The 24,606-nt window shown below is 44.4% G+C and overlaps 7 protein-coding genes across 7 annotated transcripts; 2 read left to right on the forward strand and 5 right to left on the reverse strand.

Annotated features, from left to right (window-relative positions):
• Positions 1-146: 146 nt before the first annotated feature.
• Positions 147-1,584, reverse strand: PG994_006895 (uncharacterized protein; the record flags this gene model as incomplete). Its single annotated transcript, XM_066858304.1, has 5 exons — positions 147-267; positions 314-477; positions 563-726; positions 907-1,210; positions 1,258-1,584. 5 exons carry the CDS (start codon positions 1,582-1,584, stop codon positions 147-149), a joined length of 1,080 nt encoding a protein of 359 aa, XP_066717573.1.
• A 12-nt stretch (positions 1,585-1,596) lies between these two features.
• Positions 1,597-1,854, reverse strand: PG994_006896 (uncharacterized protein; the record flags this gene model as incomplete). Its single annotated transcript, XM_066858305.1, has 1 exon — positions 1,597-1,854. One exon carries the CDS (start codon positions 1,852-1,854, stop codon positions 1,597-1,599), a length of 258 nt encoding a protein of 85 aa, XP_066717574.1.
• A 483-nt stretch (positions 1,855-2,337) lies between these two features.
• PG994_006897 (F-box domain-containing protein) lies at positions 2,338-2,916 on the reverse strand (the record flags this gene model as incomplete). The annotated part of the gene is made up of 1 exon (XM_066858306.1): positions 2,338-2,916. One exon carries the CDS (start codon positions 2,914-2,916, stop codon positions 2,338-2,340), a length of 579 nt encoding a protein of 192 aa, XP_066717575.1.
• Positions 2,917-2,994: 78 nt separating this feature from the next.
• On the reverse strand, positions 2,995-3,327 carry PG994_006898 (uncharacterized protein; the record flags this gene model as incomplete). Its single annotated transcript, XM_066858307.1, has 1 exon — positions 2,995-3,327. One exon carries the CDS (start codon positions 3,325-3,327, stop codon positions 2,995-2,997), a length of 333 nt encoding a protein of 110 aa, XP_066717576.1.
• A 1,291-nt stretch (positions 3,328-4,618) lies between these two features.
• On the forward strand, positions 4,619-5,035 carry PG994_006899 (uncharacterized protein; the record flags this gene model as incomplete). The annotated part of the gene is made up of 1 exon (XM_066858308.1): positions 4,619-5,035. One exon carries the CDS (start codon positions 4,619-4,621, stop codon positions 5,033-5,035), a length of 417 nt encoding a protein of 138 aa, XP_066717577.1.
• Positions 5,036-17,424: 12,389 nt separating this feature from the next.
• On the reverse strand, positions 17,425-18,036 carry PG994_006900 (uncharacterized protein; the record flags this gene model as incomplete). The annotated part of the gene is made up of 1 exon (XM_066858309.1): positions 17,425-18,036. The coding sequence occupies one exon, from the start codon at positions 18,034-18,036 to the stop codon at positions 17,425-17,427; it is 612 nt and encodes a 203-aa protein (XP_066717578.1).
• A 2,525-nt stretch (positions 18,037-20,561) lies between these two features.
• Positions 20,562-24,482, forward strand: PG994_006901 (S-adenosyl-L-methionine-dependent methyltransferase; the record flags this gene model as incomplete). Its single annotated transcript, XM_066858310.1, has 6 exons — positions 20,562-21,066; positions 21,111-21,590; positions 21,833-22,185; positions 23,456-23,732; positions 23,765-24,222; positions 24,243-24,482. The coding sequence occupies 6 exons, from the start codon at positions 20,562-20,564 to the stop codon at positions 24,480-24,482; spliced, it is 2,313 nt and encodes a 770-aa protein (XP_066717579.1).
• Between the last annotated feature and the right edge of the window lie 124 nt (positions 24,483-24,606).

Consider the following 24,606-nt stretch of genomic DNA (forward strand, 5'->3'; position numbering starts at 1 on the left):
CTATGTATAAAATGCGAAATCAGTGAATCTTTATTAACAGTGATGTGTGATGAGACTAGGGCCTGTAAAAGAGTGTTTATGCATGGCTACTTTCCTTCTGTCAGTCCTAACCGGACCCCCTCAACAGTGAGTGCACCAAACTCGACTCAGTAATACTTGTCTACGGGCTTGTCTGACACCTTGATGTCGGACAGCTCGGCAAACGAAGGCTGCATGTTCTTTCCGGCGGCATCCACGTTGACAAGCTTACCGTTCCTCCAAGTAAACCTCAATCCATGTAAGGGTAACCTTGGTGGTCATAAGGTCAACGTACGGCTCGCATTCAATGTGGAGGGCCTTGAAGTCCTCGTCGGCCGACACGGCCAGAAGGGAAGCCACTTCCTTGAAGTAGTACTCGATCTCCATGTCGTGAGTGCTGCTGGTGTACGGGAGCTTCATGCTCTCTAGCAGGCCACGGGTGGCCGTCGTATTAAACGCCTGGGGACGGAGATGGTTTAGCGTTTTGGTGTCTGTGATAATAGCACGGTCTCTCTCCACGGAAGAAGCGGATGTGAACACACACCATTTGATACTTTAATATCCCGTACTTTTCGTGCACCTTGGCGCATTCGACTCCGTGGCGATGGGAGAGGAAGTCATGAAACTCTTGTTCGGAAATGCCCGGCTTACGGTGGTACGACCCCGAAACACGCAGAACGCGTTCTGGCTTGGCCATGGCGAAGAAGGCTGGCTGAGAGGGCAGGCGAGTGCAAAAATGAGAAGCAGTTGCGTGTGGTACAGCTGCTATGTCAAAAGCTCCAAAAGCCAAATGATGCCTTGTGAGTGAATGGTGAAGGAATAGGAGGTGAGGGGAATAAGATAAATAAGAAAGAGAATGGAGACGGAAATATGGATTCAAGAACCAACAGATTTCAACAACCAACATGCATTTGCGTTCGCCGTACATGTCCGTCGTGGGGTCAGTCTTGCGGACGAAATAGCGCACCATTTCCGCGCCTGGGTAAAAATGGTCTCCCGCCAGCCCGCGGTTCTTGAACACGCAGCCTTTATGGCGTTCCACGATCGCCAGCGCTCGCTCGTACATGTCCGGCCACGGTATGCGGGACAGCCAGCGCTCGATAGCATGAACGCAGGGGGCATGCATCCCGGTTCCGAGAGCGAACTCGAAGAACTCTCGACGATGATGCTTCAGCGCATCAAAGATGAGGCCCTGGTAGGTATGATTGGTATACTCTGCGTACCTTTCGCCTTTGTCACGCCCCCTGCATTTTCCTCGTTAGCTTCCTGCGGCTCCTCCAAGGCACCCAGGATGATCTTGATCATCTCCACGTCCCCTCGAATCGTTGCCGCCTGGATCGGATGCTCGAAAATACTACCCATTGGTATTTCACAGTAAACCGAATCCATACTCCGAGTGTCCAGCGGCTGAGGAAACCGCACGCCCTCTGCCACGAGCTGCTTAATGTAGGCCGTCTTGCCCAGCCAGACCGTGGCCGTCTGGACGTCTGCCCGTAAAAACTCGTCGGTGGCCGGGACTTCGCGGTCCTCTAGCAACTCCCTGGCTTGCGCCGTCGCAAGGGGCATCAAGTCTTCGACTCAGCGCCTGACCGCGTCTTCGTCGGCCGCGCCGCCATCAAGCTCGCAGATGGTTTGGGCGGCACGCCGGAAGCGACCGAGGGTAGACCGCAGAGAGGTCTCTTGCATCGCGTGGGCGTTAAGATAGCGATAGACATAATTGGCCCAATCCTCCTTGAGGAAGTCAGTAGCAATCGCCACTCCGTCAAAGGCACTTCCCGACTTGAGCTCAATAGTGCCAGGATGGAGAATGCGCAGACGAATGATGGCTTCGTCCATGAAGCTCTTGAATTGCCCTGCAGGCCGGTGGTTAGCGAATCGCTACGGGCAGACAACAGCGAGTGGGTGCTTACGATTGACCAAGCGCAACCGCATCCCCGTTTGAAATTCCGGGATATGACAAAGTACTCGAATATGGGCTCCACGAGCTCTAGAGGTAGGTCGAATAAGTTCATGTTTTGGAGGTGATTAAGTCGTTCTCTAATGCAAAGGAGAAGGATCTATAGAAATAGTAGAAAGAGGGAGAGGAATACCGTATTCGAGCTTCTCTAGTGAGCCAGGTAGTTATAACAAGATAAAGAAAAATTTGGAGATTAGGCAGCAGGGGAACTTCAGTGGGGACGGCAAGAAATCCATTCTCATGCGTTTTTAGCTGAGACAAGACGATGGACCTTGAGGTATGGGAGATAGATATACCACGTACCACGCCAAGACGCCGTATCAAATGAACTGTGAACCAACAACATCCCCCCACCAATCAGGTTATCCTCTTAGTAAACCAAGTCTAACTAGAGCTTCTGCCATCCGCCTTTCCTCCGCCGCACGACCCAAGTCCCAGCGCTCCATCACGGCGCCGGGCGGATAGTCCGTGTCGATATACTGCTGCCGCGTGACGCCCCAGCCGGGTGGTAACCTCTTCCTGGCGAAGTGCTGCCGCGCGACGATTACGCCCGGTGGTAACATGTTGCCGACGAAGCATTGCCACATCCAGTCGTCCGGCATCCGGCACGCCCCCAGCTGGTGGTACGTCGTGATCTCGAAGCCGGGGCCCTCGCGGTCGCAGCGCAGCGCGAACGTGTAGTCGGTCAGGCACGTAGCGCAGTGCCCGGCGGTGCGGAACGGCGCCAGCGGCCAATCCGGCTCCCGGAGCATCCGGAGCTCGGGCAAGCGCCATGGATCCTCCAAAAACACGAGATGTCGGCACAGGCGCAAGCCCTGTTGCGCATCCAGGCCGGCCCAAAGCTGGCGCTTGATGTGGCCTGGAGACCCCCCCGCGGACGCGGGGAAGTCGGTACCGCGCCGACAGGAAGAGCTGGTCGTCCAGCACCGCCATTGTGGCATGGGCCTGCCAGAGGCCTGCCTTCCCCGGCTCCATAATGGACGTCCGTAGACCCCGGCCAGGCCCGTAGAAGTGCGCGTTCATGACGAGCTGGAAGTGGTGGAAGCCGAAGTACCAGACCCCGACGTTGTCGGAACGTCCCCGGCACGGCGGGGGCACGCCTCGGCGCTGTTGGGACGGCACTCGCCAGTCCTTGGAGTAGCGATGGAGATGGTCGCACTCCAGCAGTAGTAACAGCGCTCGCCGTGGTCCCTCTCGAGAAGCTGAAGCACGAGCTTCTGCTGGGAATGCCGCAGAGGACGCTTGGGCTCAAAGAAATCAAGGGCGGCCTTGCAGGTTAAGCCCAGTGCGACGGCGGTTTCTGGCGGCAGATGGAGAGCAATTGCTTCCAAAATATCCAAGGGCAGATTCATGAATATTGAATTTGTCTGCTGGGATACCTCTTTCCACGGCTGTCGAGGCCTCCGGGCAATCCCGCCTTTTGCGTTTCTGTAAAATCGTAGAGACATTAATGCGATACAACTGCGTAAGCCTGCTGATAAAGATACAGGGACTCTGTGAAATTGTTTCAAACTTGGGATGTTCTACTACTTTCGAACCCAGCTTGAGAGGTTCACTTCTATATGAGTTTCTGCCGACTGGGGGAGAAGGTAGGATAATCGGAGATAGGTTCAATTCCTATCAGCGCCCGTGGTCTTTTGTTTTGGTTCATCTTTACAGGAGCTATAAACTAAGTATCCAGCCTCTAAGTTGTTATGCGTCCTGGGTCTTATGAAACCTAATCGTATTCGGATCGCCAGTTAGTCTACGCCACGGATGCCCCCAGTCTTATGGTCATGTTCTTGAAGTCAGTAAAAGTATCTGCTGGCTAACGGCTAATGCTGCATTGGTTATTCGTATATATATACATGGTATCTCATTACGCTCATCCGGGCGGCGGCTGATGCGGAAGCGGCTGGGCAGATTGTCACGCAGGCGTTACTTGGCAAGTTGAGCAAGTCGCTATCGGTGCCGGCAGAGAGTCTCGATGTCGGCAAGCCGGCGTATATGCTTGGTGTTGACTCGCTCATTGCGGTCAAACTGCGGTACTGGTTCATCAGGCAGTTCGGAGTCGAGGTTCCTGTGTTTGTTATTTTGAAGAAGCAGTCGACCGTCGAGTTGTGCCGGCATGTGGCGGACCAGGTCATTGGGGCCAAATGGGCCAGGTAATAATGCCTATAATGATTTCGCCGTTACTACTAAGTACGCAAAGCCTAGCATCGGTGACATGTCACTTTTGAGAGAATTTTTACCTTTACTTCTCGGCCTTGCTAACCCCTTAATGCCTGGGATGGAGCGAGCGGAATTTGGGACAAGTGGAAAAAGGGGCGTGTCGAACCGGTCCCGATGTGAATGTCAGTTACGGCAGCGTTGCTGCGAGTTCGTGGTGGCATCCTGGAGCTCGAATCGCCGTTCCTCTCCTGTGACCGCCCTTTGATTTGGGTAGCTATGTCATACCGGGCACGGAGTCTCGTGTGCCTAGGTGCATAAGTGGCTTGACTGCGACGACCAATGATCTATAGGGCTGACTACGAGGCTGACTGTCTGTACACATCATCATACACAGTCCCCGCAGCCAAAATACCCCTCTTCTGCCCGATGCTTCAATGTGGCAAATCTTCTCACCAAGTTCTCTTTCCCATCCATTTTCTGACCACACCGGCCATGGAGTCCGTGGCCGCTCTTGGTGTGGCCGCAGTAGCGGTGCAGTTCTTCGGCGTGGCCGTGAAGGCGACTGCGCTATGTCGCCAGATCCACGACAATGCCGACTCGGCGACCGATTACAACAGGGCTTTGGAGGCCTCTGTCCGCGAGCTGCGTGACGTGCGGGACCAGCTCACGCCTGCCGCTCCATCAGGCCAGCCCTCCTCCTCCCGTCGCCGCGTAGCGGAATGGGTCACGAAATGCCAGCAGGAGTCCAATGACCTCATCAAAATGTTGGAAGACATGCGCGACGCTGGAAAAACTCCGAATACGGCGAAGAACCTCTACCGTGCTATGAAGGGTGGCCGCAGAATTGAAGAGCTGGAGAAGTCTCTACTATCGAAAAAAGATGCACTGCAGAATGTACCTGCAGTATGAGACCTGGTAAGTCATCAAAGGCTACCCATGTTGATTGATGTCTACTTGGCTTACCTACTAAAACCCAAATGAAGGCGCCTGTCCGAAAGCGAGAAGACTAAACTCCAAGAGATCATGCATGCTCTGGCGCAGACCAATGCCGCCATTGGGGAGGCAGTCAAAGAGTCAACAGCCAGCATCAACCTCGCCACTGGGGAGGCAATCAAAGATTCAACGATGAACACCTCGAAGCGTCTGGACCAGACGGAATCGAAAGCGAGGACACAGTTTGCTCGAGCTGAGAGGTTCGCTTCAAGGCGGCACAAACAAGCAATGACTGTGTCCCAAAGCCACCACGAGGAGTTGAAAGCCAGGGAAGACGCTAACAAATTCCTCCAAACACTGTTCTTCCCTGAAATACTGGAACGACAGAGTCGTATCAAAGAGGCTGCGCCCGGCACGCTAGAGTGGGTCTTTGAGACTGAAGATAACCATATTTCGGATCAGACGGATACTCTCGTCATTCATGGGAACCATGACCGGGCGGCGACCCATCGGCCCTGGGATGATCTGGCAGCATGGCTACACAATTACAATGCAGTGTGTACTGGGTCAATGGAAAAGCAGGCTCAGGGAAAAGCACTCTGATGGCTCACATCGTCGATGACCCCCGCACAAGGAAGGCACTCGATGTTTGGTGCGGAGGCTGGGACCGACTTGTAAAAAAGCACACTTGGACTGCTACAGAGCTTGCTCTACCAAATTGCGGAGAAAAGTCCAAATGAACCCAAGCTCTCATGAATCGATTGGCCATTGGAACGTCGATGATGCATACATAGACCGAGAGGTTGCTCAACGAGGCTTTTCACGAGGCAATCGACATCGCCACATGGAGTCGGTTTTGCATTTTCGTCGATGGCCTGGAAGAATTCAATGGGAACTACACTGAGCTTATCAATCTCATATTTGAACTCCAAGGCCACGAGAGGGTCAAATTCCGTGTTTCGAGTCGCCCTGAGGTCCAGCTGAGCAAAAAGCTCTCCTCTTGCAAGACGGTACGTCTGCAAGATCTGAATCTATCTGATATTGCCCGATTCACCCAGCTGAAACTATCTGCTGCCGGAATCGGCCAAGATAGTCAATATACGCGGTTCCGATACATACATAATCGCATCGCCAAAAAAAGTAGAGGGCGTCTTTTTGTGGGCAGTTTTGGTGACACAATCGTTGGTACGAGGTATTGAGGCTGGCGATATGACTAGATTCATCTTCGGTCCCGAGGCTTGGAGAGAAAGTCAATGGAACTCTACAGACGTTTGGCTCAGGGCTGAAGGCTCTGACACGCCGTTCATACGCAAGCGTCAAATAAGCTAAAGCGCCCCCTCACGGGCCACCCCGTTACGGGCCACCGCGTTCTACCCTACGAACGCGTCTTTTCACCGTGCATCCTAATTAGAAAACTTTTTAATTTAATTATTACTTTTTATTTTTTAAAGTTATTATTACTTTTATTTTTTTCGCCTATTTTTATTTTTTATAACGATATTTTCGTTTAATTTTAAAAGCGTACATAAGTTATTATATATAATATAAAGCTTAGAATAATTATTTACGAATTCGTTTATAAATAATTAACCCCTCGATTATGTATTTAACGCCGTCTCGCCGGTATACTTATTAGAAATAAGTTTAATAAAAACTAATAGGTTTTATTATTACTTTTAAAAAACGAATTAATATATTAAACTGTTAGTTAAGTTAAGTTAAGCTTCGCGTTAACGTTAATTAAGTTTAAGTTTATAGCATAGCGAATATTAAACGCTTCTAAGGCCTCTTATACTTTAAAATAATAATAATATACTCGTTTTTTAATTAAAAATAAATCCGTTAAGACCGTAAAATTAAAAATAATTAATTATAGCCGAGTTAATAAAGTTATAATAGTAAGTATTAACGTTTTTTCAATAGATTTAATACTTTAAAGCTGGCTAATATCTCTTTTAAACGCTTTTATAATACTAACGAAATATATATCGGCTAAAGCGTTAGCGGTAATTATTAAGTAGTTATTAAAACTATTAGTTATCTAGTTTTTAAAAAAGATATCGAAAAAAGGAATAAATTATTACCTTAAAGTGTATAAGCTATAATAGGGTACCCCTCCCGCCGCTAGTTATTTTTAAGGGGCCAACGTTTAAAATTAATAGTTTCTAAACTAAGACGGTTATTTTTAAAATAACTAGCGGTTTAAGGGGTCGCCTAAAAGGTGGACTAGTAATGTTATAGTTTTAAATTAAATTCAAAATATTTTTATTCTTTATATACGGTTTCGTTATATTAATAAATAAATTATATATAAACGATAGTTTTTTATAGTTTTATTTTTTAAATAAAATATAACTAATTTTTTATAGTTTTATTTTTTATATAAAATATAACTAATTTTTTATAAATTATATTATATTTATATAGTATAAGTTTTAAGTATAAAAGTTTTTAGCTTATTAAATAAAAGTTAAGGATTATTTTAAAAAAGTATTTAAATACGGTTTTTAAATTAAAACCTATAAAAATAAATATATTAAAAGTATACCGCTAAGTTAAGATTAATATATTAATTCTTTTTATAATTAAAAACGTTTAAAAAACGACTAAGATTTATCCGCGGGATTATTAAAATACGTTATTTTAAAAGATATAAAGGTTATTTAAATATATTTAAAACTATTAAAAGTAGTTAAAAAAGAAGTAATACTTAATTTCTTCGCCGAATTAATTTTAATACTTATTAAAACACTTTTTAATAACTAGGAATTATAAAATAATAATAAAAAATTAATTATTATAAACTTTATTTTTAAAATACTTTTTTAACGGCTCTTTATTAAAAAAGTTAATAAGGCCTTAGATTAGAGCGCTAATAAAATCGCGTATTTTAAAGCTTAAGTCGATTATTTTTAAATATAACGAACGCTATTAAAGGTTTAAAAAAAAACTTAATAAAACGTATTAAAAGGTCTATATTTAATAATATAAAAAAGTATTTAAATATATAATAAAAGTTTATTTTTATTAATATAATATATAATAATTATAAAAATAAAAAATAATTAAAATATATTAATTTAAAAATATTTATAATAAAATTATTAAAATAAAAAATATTTATAATTATATATTTAATCCTTTTTTATTAATCTTTTAAATCTCGCGGATCTTTAAGATCCTCGAGATCCGGATCTTTAGATCTCGCGAGATCCCGAGATCCTTCACGTAACCGTTATTTTTATATTTCGGCCACTTAAGCCTTTATTTATTCTATAACTCGTTAAAGTAGCGCCACGCCGGGTAACAGTTAATTACGAAATATAAATAAATTAGTATTAATATAATTAATAGTTTTATTATAATTAATAATATTATATCTTAAACGGGGTATAATATTTCTATACCGATACTCTTTTTATAAGTTTAGGCCGTATAATTAGGCTAGGTCGTAATATTATCCTCCCTTTTTTAATTACTTTATCCCTAAAGCGCCAGGTCTTATAAATACTTTTACTTCTCCTATTCGTCGGGTTTTTAATAAGTTCTTCTTCTTCCGCTTTATTATAATATCTGCTCATTATAACGTCTAGTCGTATTAAAAAACGTCGCGTCCCTCGCCCTCGTACTAAAAAAATAAAATAGTATAACGCTCTAGCTCTTACTTTATTTCGTAATTCTGTAGAAATACCGGACGGTTATTCTTACTACGTTCGTCGCAAGTTAGAGTACCGTGCTTCCTCGGATAATTCTTCTCGTTACCTTTCTTACGTTACGAACCATCAGTTTAGTTACGATATGCACTTCTCGGTGTCCGCCCTTCTTATTACCGCGGAGTAGAACGCCAAGTTCGAGGCGGAAATTAAAGCGCTAGAGGACGAGGTCCTTCGCCTTCGCAAGTAGAAAAATCTTTGGTTCGATAAGATAACCCGGGCCATTCGTCGCGGCATTTTAAGCGTGGAGAAGTTAGAGCGCGTCGAGCGTGAAGAGGCTAAGGAGGATACTCGTTGCAAGGCGGTTGCCGAGCCGCCCTAGGAGGCTATTCTTACGTTACCTTCCGACTTCGCGTTCGATTGGGACGAGGTGTACCCGAACGTTCCGTTGGAGCCCTCGTTGTTGGCTAATTTTAGCTTTATTCCTCAAAGTGCTAGAGTTCCCGAGCAGCGTTCTCCAGGTACTTCCTAAGTTCCCAGGTGTTGTTTTTAAATGGGTACCCTTTCTACTGGACGAGGTATTGAAACCCTCGTCCCCTTTTTCGTTTATCGATAATTTTCTCGACTTCGTACTCGTGCTGATCTGTTTCGACTTCTAGCTGTGTATCGATCGGGGTTTCTTCGGCCGCTAGCTCGAGTAATGAAATATGAAATATAGGGTGTATTCGTATTGTTTTAAGTAGCGATAATTAATAATTAGTTTTTAAAATAACTTCTTTAATTTCGAATAGTTTAAATTTTTTAAAGTCGAGTTTTATGCTAAGTCGCTTTATTTTAATGTTTCGTCGGAAAAGGTAAACTTTTTTTCCCTCTTTAAAAGTTAGTCCCTTTAGCTTTATTTAATCGGCGTATTTCTTTATTCGTTATTAGAGGAAAGTGAGGTCTTATTATAATGCTGTTTATAATTCTTTTAGTTTTTTAACTTATATAATCGCGATAAGTATTAACTCTCTTTCTAGGGGTTTCCGGGTAATCTTTAAGTCGTACTTATAATTAGCCCGAAATAATAAAATACGCGTTGTTTCGTTATCGGCGCTATTATATACGAACTGCGCTATAAGTAATAGCGTTACTTAGTTATTTTATTTATAGTTAACGTAGTAGTGTAAGTATTACTTTAAAGTTTAGTTTATTCTTTTAATCTATTTATTTATTTAAAGGTGGTAAGTTATAAATAATTTATACTTAATACCGAGTTATGTTATAAATAACCTCTAAAACTTAGCTATAAACAGCTTATTTCGATCAGAAATAATCGTTTCTAGTAGCCCGTGCTAGTTAATAATAGTACGGAGGAAGGTATAGGCTAGATCGCTAGTATTACTAAACTCTTTATATAATAAAAAGTAGGTATACTTTATAAGTTTATTTGTAATTATTAAGATATTATCGTAATTAACCTTAGTTAATAGTTCCTTTAATAGGGGTAGCTTAATTATAAAGTCGAACGCGATTATTTTTTACGCCCTGTCTAGCGATAGGATCGGCTATAGTTCTCCGTATAATTGATATCTTGCGGACTTAGCCTTATTATATAGGTCGCATTTATTAATAACCTTAGCTACGGTTAGCTTAAAGTTTTCGTAATCGAATTATCTAGTAATTCGCTTCTAGGTCTTGAATACTCCTTGGTATCCATGCGCGGGATGTTTATAAAAATCCTTAATAAAATCTTCTTAATATTGCTTAGGGATATAGATCTTATTTCGGTAAAAAACGAGGCCATTACAGTCTTCGAGGTAATCCTTAGCATAATTAATAAAATCGAGGGTCCGGTTAAGCTATCTAAACTTAGTAACTTATTCATCGCTATATTAAATACGGTTTATAATGTTTAATTATCGTAATAATACGAGGTTACTATCCTGGTCTTATTTAAGGATAGTCCTAGTTCCCGGGGGGACTTCCTCTTAATGGTCGGGTCGCCTGCTAAGTGCGTCGGCGCGACCGTTCTCGCTACTCTTCCAATAAATAATAACGAAGTTAAATTTAAAGAGGAATTTAAACCATCGTACTTATTATTTATTTAACTCTTTCGTAATAATAAACGTTATAAGGTTCTTATAATCGATATAAACCTTTATTAGTTCTATTATTCCGCTTAAATAATATTTTTATTTTTCGAATACTTTAATAATAACGATTAACTCTTTATTATAAATTTAATAGTTAAGTTCTAGTCTATTTAACTTCTTCGAAAAAAATGCGATAAGGTGCGACTTTCCGTTATCGTCCCGTCAACTTAGTTACCCTCCGATCGCATAGTTCAAAACGTCGGTCTCAACTTTAAAAGGTCTAGCTAAATCTGCTACGCGAAGTACTAATTTGTTAAGAATTTACTCCTTTATTACTTAGAAGGCGGTTTCTTCCGCTTTCGTCTATTTAAATAGTTTATCTTTCTTTGTTAAGTTCGTAAAAAATATCGCTATCCTGCTAAATCCGGGGACGAAAATCCGGTAATAATTAGCTAATTTTAAAAAAGATCTGACTTCTATAGCGCTTATAGGCGTAAACTACTCCTTAACTATTACGATTTTCGACTACTTTATTTAAATTTCTCCGGGGGATATTATATATCTTATAAACGTAACCGTTTATTAATAGAATTCGCTTTTCTCTAAGTTTACTAATAGATTAATGTCTTATAACTTTTAAAGTACTAACTTTACGTACTCTCGGTACTATTCTTTGTTCTCGAAATAAATAAAGATATCGTCGAGGCATATTATAACGAACCTATCGAGGTATTCGCATAAAACGTAATTAATTATTACTTAAAAGCTAATTAACGTATTAATTAAACCGAACGGTATAGCTTAATATTCGAAATATCTATATTTCGTTCGGAACGCGGTTTTTTATTCTTTTCCTTCTTTAATACAAATTAAGTTATATATATTAAAGAGATTAAATACTATAAAGATTTTAACGTGTAATAGTTTATTTCGTAAATCGCTAATTAAAAGTAAGGGGTACCGGTTTTTAATAATAATTTCGTTAAGCTTTTAATAATCGATATATATACGCCACTTAGGTTTCTCGTCCTTACTCTTTTTCGGGACGAAGAGGATAAGAAAGCCTGCTGGCGATATAAATGGTCGTATAACTCTTTTCTCGAGATTCTCCGTGATATACTCCTTTAAGGTTTGTTTATACTCTTGGTTAAGCTTATATATAGGCATGAATAGGGGTTCTTTTTTATTTTTAAGGGGTATTTCGTAATTCTACCGTGTATAAAACGGTAAGCCTATTTTTAATTTCTTATTAAAAAGAGCTTCGAATTGCCGATACTTTTTTAATATAATCGTTATAACGTTCGGCTTAAATTCTTTAGTAATAATATATATTTTAAATATTTTAAGTTTATTAAAAGGTCGCTTTTTAAACCGCTACTTATTAATTAAACCTTTTTTTAATATATTTTATTAAAGTTAGCTTATTTTCTAATTAATTTTAAGATTACTTACTCGTAATTAGGGTATCTTTAAAATTATATCGTATTTTGCGACGTTCGTAATATTATACGAAATTCGTTCGTAACGTCTTCCGATATTAATCGGAAGGTTCGCGACTTCCTTCCGTACTTCTCTATCTTCGTAAATTATAAGTCCTTTATCGACGGTTTTAAATCGGTATAAGGCGTTTTTTTTTTATTATTTTAATTTTAGGCGGTTAACGATTTATAATAAAATATAATTTCCTTACGCTTTATTATCGAGTAACGCTTTAATATAAACTCTTTTTATATTTATTATTAAGACGATATATTTATAAATATCTTATTCATCCGTTATTTAGTATAGGGACCTTTCTTAATCCGCCTAGTATTATTTTTTTATATTCGGCGGCGTTTATTTCCCGACCGATATTCTTTTAAGTAAGTAATAAACTCTTGCGATTGACCGTTTCGTTGTCGCTATCGTTCTTTTCTTTTTTTATAAGGAGCTTCTTAATATATTAACGGAGGTGTTTCTATACCCCTCCCCGTATATAATATTATCTTTAATATTTAAAATTCGGGTTTTTTAGGTAATTTAAAAATTTATTAGGTTCGTTAAAGTTTATAAGCGCTTTATAAGTCCTTAATTATAGTAAAGGGATTCTCCCGTCGGGCGTATACCTATACGTTTTAAAAGTATTAAATATTTTCCTTTAAACGTTTATAAGCTCGCGATTTTTCCTAGGCGTATTTAAGGTATTAGTCTTCGAAATACTCTTTTTAATCTTATCCTTTTAAATAGTATTTTCGTAGCTACTTTAAATTTTTTTATATTAATAAGTACGCGCGTTATTTATTGAGGATCGACGTTTTAATTTTCCTGATTATATAGTTAAAGTATAAGTTCGTAATAACTCGTTTACTTATTCGTTAAAGAAACTATTCGTTTTTAAGTTTTTTTACGAAATATTTTATATAAGCGTTATATACGTATAACATTTATAAAAATATAAGGTATACTTCGCTTATAAAAAAGACCCGAGGGTTATCGCTTATTATATAATTACCGCGGATTTCTTAATTAAATCCTGCCGTGATAAGTACTTGGCGCAGGTATTTTAAATATGGGTAAAAAATGCCTAAGATAGCTAGCTATCCGTCGTCCTTAAGGTTCCGAAATCCGGTAATCTCGTTTACGAGTTTCTTTATTAATATACCGATTAGTCGTTCATAGCTAGTAAGTTATTCTTATTAATTAACAATTTTATTACTATTACTAGAGCTATCGGGGATAAGATCGTAAGTTAGGGCGAAATCTCTACTTATTATAGCGACGCTCCGGTTGGGGCTTTTCTTTGTTTTTAGGGCCCTGGGGAACCATCCGGTTCCTTCTTTATCCGCTCGGTGGAAGGTGCACCTATCGTCGTAGCAGGCTGTCCAGGATAGGCTGCCGTGTTTAATAGTGGCGCTACTTCCTTTAATAATTAGTATAGGGGCGTTCTCGTTTATTGTAACGTTAACGTGTTATTTATTTAAGACTTTCCGGAAATCCTTTTTCGGGGCTCGGCATTTTTAAGAGTAATACCCTTTCTTTTAATAGTTATAGCAGGTAATATTTTACTTCCTATCGTTTTTATTATAATAACTATACGCGGTAATATTTCTAAGCTATATATTATAATAATAACGTAATCGTTTTATATTAGTTTAAATTTAATTAATTTATCGTTACTATCCGCCTTATTTTTCGCGGCGTCGTTCGTATATACGAGTATCGATCTTAATTATAAGCTCTATATACGAAAAGAAATTATTTAAAGTATCGAGCGGGCTAAGTTCGTTTTTAACGTCCTCCTTTAATCCTCGGTAATATATTATAATTTTAATAACTTCGGTATAGTTTAGTCGAGCTATAATACGTCGGAACTTAGCGGTATAAAAGGCGGCTAATCCCTTTTATTTAAAAGTCTTAAGCTTTTTTTCTACCTATCGTTTTTCGTCAGGGTCTTAGAAAAGTGACTTAAAGGCGTCCTTAAAGCTATCGTAACTTCTGAAAATACGTTATACTTCCGTGCGGCACAGTTCGACTTATTAATCGTTTTTTATAAGTTTATCGAGGTAAGGTTCGAATTAAACGAGTACTTTTCTTTTAAAAAACGAGGCGGCGTAAATAACTTACTAAGCGGGGTTTTTAAATATTTCTTTATAAAATTATTAATAAGCTTTAACTTAAACGAGGAACTTTTAAAAGTTCCCGCTCGTTCTATTAAATAACGTAAGTAAACTAATCTTTATTCCTTTTTTTAAAGCGATAAGGGTTTAAATCATATTAACGGCGGTATAAAAGAAACGTACTTCTTCGCGTAACTTATTAATATCGGATATCTATCCTAAGTTTTCCTTTATTAAAAAAGTATTATATTCTTTTTTAAATTTAACGTAATAATATTAATAATTAGCGCTTTTTTATTTAAATTCCTTAATTCGCTTAGCTAACGCCTATCGAGTAAGGCCGTTATCGTTATCGTTACTATTTACCTCTATAATAGGATCTCGTTAAGGGGTGCTTATAATAATAATAAAGGCCTTCTCGTAACGAGGGGGTATTATTAAGTCTAGGTATAAATATATTTCCTATAAGTATTATTACTTAAAAGTTTAAGTAATAATTTATAAAAATAAAAATAATTAAAATATAATAAACGTTATTAAAAATTTAAAAAAAACTTAATAAAATATATTAAAAAATTTATATTTAATAATATAAAAAAATATTTAAACGTATAATAAAAATCCGTTTTTATTAATATAATATATAATAATTATAAAAATAAAAAATAATTAAAATATATTAATTTAAAAATATTTATAATAAAATTATTAAAATAATATATTTTATTAATAAATTAAATTAATATTTAAATTAATTATTAAAATAAAAAATATTTATATAAAATATATAAAAAACGTTTATAATTATATATTTAATCCCTTTTTATTAATTTTTTAAATCTCGCGGATCTTTAAAATCCTCGAGATCCGAATCTTTAGATCTCGCGAAATCTCGAGATCCCTCACATAACCGTTACCTTTATATCTTCGGCCACCTAGGCCTTTATCCGTCTCATAGCTCGTTAAAGTGGCGCCACGCCGGGTAACGGTTAATTACGAAATATAAATAAATTAGTATTAATATAATTAACAGTTTTATCGTAATTAGTAATATTATATCCTAAGCGGGGTATAATATTTTTATACCGATACTCTTTTTATAAGTTTAAGCTATATAATTAAGCTAAGTTATAATATTAAACTAAATTTAATAAAGAAATTATAAGAGTATATTAAAAAGTAAAACTCGTATCGAGATAACGATTTATTCGTATAGCTAATATACGCCGGGCTAAGCGAAGGCTAAGGGGTAGGGTCGTATATAAGGACGAAGCTAACGATATCGAAGTGCTAAGAAGGCCTCGTAACGCTATAGAAGCTATAGAAGATAATAGCACGGAGGCGGAGGACTGTATTATTATTAAAAATAACGAAAGATAGTGTATTTACGTTAATTCTAGCCGTAGAAATAGCTTTGATTATAAGGGTAAGGGTAGCTTAGTAAAGTGGCCCGTGAGTGGGGTGCTTTAGCTTATGCGATATTAAGTACCCTGTGACATTGAGATACGAGACTCGAAGGATCGTCTGGGTCCATCGCTCTGCTTACGACTTTGTTCGGGATCAGAGCAGTGCCAAGGACTTGAGTCCATCGCAAACTACGCTCGAAGACGTCTTACGACAGTTGTATCAAGGCTACTTGGCTCTTATCATTTCTGCACCTTCTTCGAGATCTAAATCGGTCGGGTGCCTAACGGAAAGAAGATTGGTGGGGTTTATGAGTATCTTGAAATACCTTTTGGAGTCGTACACCTTGATCACTCGAGAAGTTACCGACAATTTGCGCAAGTTATATGCTGCGGTGGACCGCCGGGAGATGAACTTGAAAATTATCACCGAAAGGTTTGGCAACCCAGAGCACTTCCCTTCTGATTGGGAATTCTGGAACCACTGTTTCGACGGCCTCCATTGGGAGTATATCGCTGAAAACCTCGATATATTGCCCTTATCCTCGTACGGCCTTTTATCAGGAGCAATGCTAGACAGCTACGTACCCGACAAGTTCTTCCGAACGTTTCGAAGAACTATCTTTAATATCTTCCAAAAACACCGCCACGGACGTCAGATCCGCCTTTTATGGCAAACCTCTGGTATGAATTGTTAGAGCATCTCATATAACCTGCCACAAAATTGAAGAGAATCCCCCACTCCCCTTGCAATGGAGAAAACTCTGGCATCCTATATTACTGAGGCTTTTAAAAGAGGTGGTTATTGTATCGGAGAGAACGATAACGATTACTGGCATGAGACCATTAAGCGGTCGGGTTTTGTTTATCGAAGCCGCCCGTGCAAGTCCACCCTTGTACATGCAGATCTTTGCATTTACATATTACAGTAAACCCCAATCAAGACTGAATCCTCATACAACAAAAATACGGCTCCGTACTAATGGTAGTGCGATCCGAATCATCCGTTTTCCGTGGAAAGAGGCATCGCGTCGATCGGACATGGTTCTGGAATCCGAACGCTTTGTTTACTTCGACACCTGTCAAGACACGACCAGGGATGTACCTCAATACTTAATAGTGAAGAGGCAGATTTCCAGATTATTCGCGACCAAAACGAAGCTCGAAACCTATCACCAGTTGATTATTGACGACTTTCGGGACAACGAGCAACACTTGAACGCAGCCGAGAAAGCCGCTGTGCTTGCATGTCTCCGAGAGCATTTATGGGATCTGCTGATATCCATTTGGAAGGATTCGACCGACCTGGAATCCGAGAAATCTTACCTCTCGTCACCAGGGACAGATTCGGAGAGCAAGGAGATCGATTATGGGAGGGAGGAAAACCAGAGCGAGGACTCGATCACGCAGCTCTGTGAGGCAATCCTACCGAATGCGGCGGTAGATGATGATACGTCCTCGGGTTGGGTCACGGATGAAAGTGGTTCTTCTTCGTCAAGTGGAGAAATAGGTTGAGATCACGGGGCGGGGAAGTCTTCAGGAGTAGTTTCCAATCTAGAGCCATTTCATAATAATCAGTTTCAATCAATACACATTCTTCACTGGGTGTGTTGGCGAGTATTAGTATCATACAATATACTACATATCAAACACGGCGCGCGCCAGTAGGCCCCGACCGTCTTGCCGGTTTCGGATTCTGGCATAGCTGGGCCAGGCCCGAGCCCGCCCGGAGGTGTGTGTGTCGATGATCTCCCCGTGTCCGTCGTGCTCTGGCCGCGGCTGCCAAGGGCTCGCGGGTGGTCCAGCCTCGTGATGCGGCGTGCACCCGCCAAGGCCAGGGCGCGCTGGAACTTCTTGGGGCTTAGGTGGCTTTCGAAGTTGCTGATGGAGGGCGCAGACGAGGCGTAGCTTCTTTTTTACAGCGGCCCCGGCGAGGTGGTCGATGGGTATGCCGCCACAGCGTGAAGGGGAATCCTTGCTCATGGTTTTGTAGTAGTCATAGACAGACATCCTCGTTGATGCTCTCGTCTTGTACGAGCGGCTTTTTAGGCTTAGGTAGAGTACGAGGACAGTATGCAATGCCGTCTTCCTCATGACTGAATCGGTCGAGTCATTCAATACCGGTGCCCCGACCTGTTCGAGACAGTGAATCTTGTGCTTCATGATTACCTGCACCAGCTCAAAACCAACGCTCCGAGTCTCCTCGAATCCCCTGGGATTTCCTCTTGTAGCATTGGATACCGGTGTCATTATCACTGCAGTCTTTGTCCATGCCTCAAAGACTATTTGCCCCATCTACGGCTATCTTACAGTTAGTAGTAAAGGAGCTTAAATTACCTGTCTCCTGACTTATTGCCACCCGAATTTGGTTATCCTTGGTGTGTCCGCATTGTGAAGTGCCAACCACATACACCCAACCACGGTACTTGCAATCACTAGCACAAGCGGCAACGCAATAAAAGTACGTGTTTTTCACCGCCTCCGGTGCTATGGTTGACTACCATCAAGTTGCCCATGTGGGTGTTCCCTCAGTCTCCCGTGTTGGGTGTATGTCTGTGAAGGAGCCTGACGGGATGGTTGACGGCCCTGGATGTGGCAACTTCTTACGTGCTGGCTTGTACTCCTCATATACCAGTATAGAATTTTCACGGAGCCCAATCGTTGGTCGACTGTTCCCGTTCCCATCTGTCCATCTATGGATGGCAAAAAGCAGAAGCAAAACATACAACACCGGGGATTCCCAGGTCGTCACCGACCCTAGTACTAATTCGGCTCTCTGCTACTATATATGGGAGAGCGGACGGGATCCCTAGTATTCAGCAGGATATGGTCGTATATAATAGAACTAGGCATTAGAATCAATTATGTTGGACTGCTCGGTGAATAGCTGAGCCGCGGTTTAATGCAAGCTTCGAAACCTCTTCACGAAACCCGATCCCTTGGAATCAAGTAGAGACCCGTACTGTTAACCTATCCACGCCGAGGACCGAACACAGAGCCGCCGATACTGGGTGTACCAAGTGGTGAGGTAATGGTTGTTACGTGTGGACAGGCTGAGGCTGAGGTTTTGCCTTCCCATTCATTCTGCGGGAACCTGTTCGATACAGTTCGCGTCTCCATGGACCAGTTCTGGCGGCAAAGTCTCGCCGTACTAGAAACCGAGCAACCTCGAGCCCTGGCTTCTTGGCTGCGACTGTCCATGGCGGGTACATACAGCCTGAGTGAAGGAACAAGGCAAGAACTTGATAGACATGCTCGGATACAAGCGATTTAGCTGCCGCGTTTAGCGCGATGGTAATCAAAACCCAAGGGTTTCCGCTCCATCCACTCGCAGGAGTGGAGGCGGCGTCCCACCACGTCTGACATAATCATTTTGCTCCGCGTATGGAGCCCGAACAGATGAGATGCGAAATGGGGCTAGAGGAATAGGGGGGCACGAAGAATAATCATGAGACTGTGGGGGCGGTACATGTTGACTGCATGATCTTCCTCCCTATACGGCCACGTTTAGCTCACGGATCAGGCTCTCCGTCCCCGATAGCCGACTCCAAGATTTGATTCCATGATCTGTTTGGGATCGGCCTACGTATTCGACCCATCTCCGCTGTGCATCTTCATCCACTTTGGGGGAAAAAACAAAAACTCCCGCTGCAGAATCGATTAGCTAACTCCTTGCATGTTCAATGTAATCGATCTCATCCCCCTCCCCGCCTCTGCAGGGAATGGGGCGTCAGAACCACCTTCCAGGCTGCATAAACGAAATGTTCCTTGCATTGCATATGGTGATTTGAACATGTCTACGCATGTTTGGAGTCTGTTCCAAAAATACTCACCTTCGGGGTCAAAGTCGTAACATGATCGGCAGTCCTTGCAGTCACTGACAGCCCAGCCAACCACGGTACTCTACTGCCAGCCAGGAATCCGACTGTCGTGTCACCCAGCTGTCCCTCAAGCTATCACGCGCGACACGATGAGACGCTTAAGCAAGAACCGAAACGCATCGTCACGTGAAAGGACATGCTGACAGGGGGTCTTATCCACCAATGGTACGGCAGGGTGATTCCGTCGGCTCGTCAGTCAGTCAGTTGCAGAAATAACCAACATCCTTCAGCAGCGGCATAAGTGCGGGAAATCTCCGCAATGGTTCGTTTGTGGTTGCTAATCTTGCCCAGAACCCGCAACCATCTTGGGGGGGGGGGGGATGGCGGGGTTTCGTCTTTTCCTCTGGGCGCCCATGCTTGGGTGACGAAACGGTGAGCCCAGGCAGATGCGGGCGTTGGCGCGAGCGCGGCGTGATTGGCCCGTGGCCACTCTCGGGCCGAGTCACTCGTCGATTCGGCGGCAAGGCGTCGAGGGGGGGGGGGGTGTCAGGGTGATTCGCTGGGGTTCGCGGACTGGCAGACTGGGGGGCCAGGCAGCTCGCAGGCAGGCAAAGACCGGGGTCTGTCAAAGTCGCAATATTATTGCAACCCGCCCAACCCCTCACTGCAACCTCTCCGATTGGGTCGATTGGGGACCATGGCAGGCCACCTTCCGGGCCTGCTGCATATCTACATCAAGCTCGAACGGGCATAGGCCAAGTGAGGGATGTCAGATTTGGGGGCCGCGTCGGGGCGGGCTTTTAATAGAATTCCTCCCTCTTCGTCGGCCTCTTTCTGTGTGGCCTGGCCTCTTTTTCTCCATGCTCCTCCACCCATCCCTCCCTTCGTAACGGCATTGCCCTTTTTTGTTTGTTACACCAACGATTTCTCAAGCCGAACGGAATTAATTACATCATGGGACCATATCAAGAGCGGCAGAGGGGCCAGCAGTATGATTATGCTAATCCTGGCGACTTCTCGACGGGCATTTGTTACAACCGCCATCTCCCATCTTCCTGTTCCGCCGAAAATGGCTTCGAATATGACACCAATGGGATGATCTGCCAGCAAACCCACGCCATGAACGGCCGACCAATACTGCCGTATCCTGATGCTATTAGCAGCCCTATGTCAGATGGCGCGATGTTCGGTCCTCAATCTTCGCACACTGCGTTTGACTTGGCGCCATCACAACAGTCGCCATGGCAGCCTCCTCATGAATCGGAATCATATTATTATCCGCCTCCGCCTCAAATGTTTTTAGTGGATGATGACTACAACAGTCTAGCGTATCCCGTAGACCCTCTCACAAATCAAGATCGAAATGGCGCAATGACCCAGCAGCCCGGCGCTGTGTCTCTTGGCGGGACCAACAGCACTTACCGATCCATCGCCCCGGCACCCGCTCCCCGGCCCCTCGGTACACTGCACCTGCAGGCTCTCATTGGCAGCAACCACTGCCAGAAGGCTTTAGACAACCACGGCAACAGCAACAGGAGCCGATCAAACTCGACGTCTCCATCTTCCCCGACGAGGTGGTGTACGAGCATGGGCGCACATTCCAGGCCTACCGGCAAGACACCTATTTTTTCCCCAACGACCCGCAGGAGCAGGACCGCCTGGACTTCGCGCACGAGGTCTACAAGCTCCTGACCGACAAGCGGCTGTACCTGGCGCCGATCCGGCAGCCGCGGCAGGTGCTCGACCTCGGCACGGGGACGGGCATCTGGGCCAACGAGTTCGCTCGAGAGCACCCGCAGGCTCAGGTCCTGGGGACCGACCTGACCATGATCCAGCCCACGCACCGGCCGCTTCCGCCGAATGTCTCTTTCATCAAGGAGGACGTCGAGGAGAATGAGTGGAGCGTTCCCGTGGGCTTCGACTACATCCACGTTCGGGAGCTCACCATGTTTGTTAAGGACCATATGAAGCTTCTGAGGAATAGTATGTTGCTTTTTGAATCACTTATCTTGTTACATATTCTCTCTATCTGTCGGATGTTGACACGCCGAAAGGGTTGGAGAGGGGAAAAGGAAAGGTCCCTATTTATGATTTAAGAAGTTTTATGTTGTCAAACTAATGATGGGAACTCTTTTTCTTTTGCAGTTTATAAACATCTCGCCCCGGGCGGCTGGGGTCGAAGTGCAAGGCAACCAGTACACCTTCCACTCCAACGACGGTAGCAGCGTGGGCTCGGCGCTGGAGCGCCACTGCCAACTCCTCGGGGGAGGGTCTGACGCGGCTCGGGTGCGACGCCACGGCGCTGGAGCGGTACCGAGCCCTGCTGGCCGACGTGGGCTTCCTCGCGTCCTCGATCCGCGAGCACGTGATGCCGATGCCCTGCTGCGACTACGACGACAACAGCCGCGCCAGCGCGGCCGAGAACGCCAAGTACCGGCATATCGGCCTCTTCCAGGCCGTCAACTACGACCAAATCGTCGGCTCGGCCACGTTCAAGGTGCTGCAGTTCGCGGGCGTGTCGGCGCGCGAGAACAAGCAGCTGACGGCGGACGTCTGGGCGGAGCTGCTGAGCAAGCGGGTGCGTGGGTATTGGCCTTTCCATGTGATATATGCCCAGAAGCCTTGGTGACACTGATACCCCCAACCCAAGTGCCAAGACAGGGAGCAGGGGAAGTCGATCCGTGTGGGTAGAGGTTCGTGGGTTAGGGCGTTCGGCATGGGATGGTTGTGAATTTTAGCAGCACTACCTCACGTAACATCAGAACAAGGCAGGTCCACATACTTACAAGCGTACCACTCGGAAGTGACCCCCGTACTGCCTTGTCTCCACCCTCTACGCTGCCTCCACTTTGACCATTGCTGTAAGTAAGCTGGAATATTGACCCCCATTGTCTACTTAATATGTACAAAGTCTGATCATTGTCAGATATTTCGTATCCGCAAGGGGACCAAGTCTGGTTGACATCCAGCCAAGGGCGATGTGCATACTCTTTTTGATCTGAGACCGATGAGCTTATCTGCATGCTTGTCGTGATACCGCAACGTCTCCATATTTTGTCAAATGCCCCTCCGGAGCCCCTTGTCACGGCTACGTCAAATATGCAATGGCATTATTTACCGGCATGAAAGTGACTGCAGGAAAGTCCGTTGCGAGTTAGTATCTGCAGTACTCACATAATGAGGTGGGCCACCAAAACGGGTGATGCCTATCTTATCTTGATACAAGTACTTGACCAGACATTCCCGTCTTTGCCATGACACCATGACCGAGGCTGCACAAGAAGACACTCGTCAGCTCCAGCCGGATATCAGAAGTTATTTGTCTCATGAAGAATTTGCGATGGGATGGGTAGGCTAGGGATGGGTAGGCTAGGGATGGGGAGGAGGATGGACGTACTCGGCCCGATAATCTCTGGGACCCAGTCATACCCAATCGGCATCTGTTCTTCGGTTCTCCCTTGCACGCATTCGGGCAAGCTTCCGGTGATGTGGGTATGGAAGGATATGGACCCTGACCATTTCGTGCCTGTCAATCACATGCAGAATGGGGGGTACGGAGACCGTTCAACACATTTTGCAGTTGTCCCGTAACCGCCAAAGCGATTTGTCTTGCATCAGTAAGCAAACAGACCAAACGGAAATACCTGGCAGATCTTCAGGTCAATGTTTCTGAGCTCGAATCTGTGGATCCAGTACGGTACAGCAAATTCCTTCAAGCAATCGACAACGACTGGGGCGTCCTCTTTCTACATCCCCGCCGTCCACGTATCCCTCATCCCAGGGGCTATTTCAAAGGTTCGGCTTAGCGGATAACGCTTGGAGTCTGATAACCACAACCCAAAACGTAGGATATCCCCGAAACAATGTCAGCACCGGATCCGGCTAGCGGCAGACAAGCCGCCGAGGTCGTCCTCGCGGCCGACCCCAAGCTGCTGCCGGAGCTCATCAGCCCGGACCGCGAGGTGACGGGCAAGTCGATCCTGGAGGACGACTCGATCGAGATCGACGGGCGCAAGTACCAAGGGTACAAAGAGGACCGCTACTTCCTGCCCAACGACCCCGAGGAGCAGGACCGGCTCGACATGCAGCACGCCATGATGACGGCCCTGCTCGACAACGAGCTCAGCCCGCGCCCAACGCCGACCGCGCCGCCAAAGTGCTCGACGTCGCGACGGGCACGGGCATCTGGCCCATCGAATTCGCTCAACAGCACCCACACGCCGAGGTCGTCGGCACCGACCTCAGCCTGATCCAGCCGGCGGTCGAGTACCTGCCGCCCAACGTCTCGTTCGTGAAAGAGGACGCCGAGGACGATGAGTGGACGATCGACCGGGACTTTGATCTGATTCATCTAAGGGCGGTGTACACGGCCATCAAGGACCACGGCAAGCTCATCCGCCACATGTTCGAGCACCTCGCGCCTGGCGGCTGGGTCGAGGTCGTCGAGGCGCGGCCCGAGGTGCTGTCGTTCGACGGCACGAGCGCCGGGTCCGGCATCGAGCGGTTCGGGCACATGGTGTCGGCGGGCCTGACGCGGCTGGGCCGCGACGCTTTCGCCATCACGCAATACCGCCAGCTCATGCGCGAGGCCGGCTTCGTCGAGTACTCGGAGACAGTGCTGCCGCTGCCGACGAGCGGCTGGCCGAAGGAGGAGCGCTACAAGATGGCGGGAAGGTACAGGGGGCCAACGTGACGCAGGCGCTGCTGGGCGGCACGATGCACCGGCTGTTCCGGGCGGCGGGATTGGGCGAGGATGAGATCAAGCACGATATTGCGCGGGCGGTGCAGGAGCTCGAGTATAATTACGTGCATGGGTATTGGCCGATCCACGTCGTGCACGCTCGCAAGCCCCCCATTATGAAGGGTGACAGCTAGCCCGTGCTGAATCGGACTTTCACGTACTGGATATCCAAATTGACGGCGACCAATTGCCAATATTCCAATTGCCTATTCGACACAGTAGTATTACGTTGTAGTATGATATGGTGATGACATATAT

Source organism: Apiospora phragmitis (assembly GCF_038363925.1).
Source record: "Apiospora phragmitis strain CBS 135458 chromosome Unknown utg000006l:1.0-5683423.0:1.0-5690449.0, whole genome shotgun sequence".
Taxonomy (NCBI): Eukaryota; Fungi; Ascomycota; class Sordariomycetes; order Amphisphaeriales; family Apiosporaceae; genus Apiospora; species Apiospora phragmitis.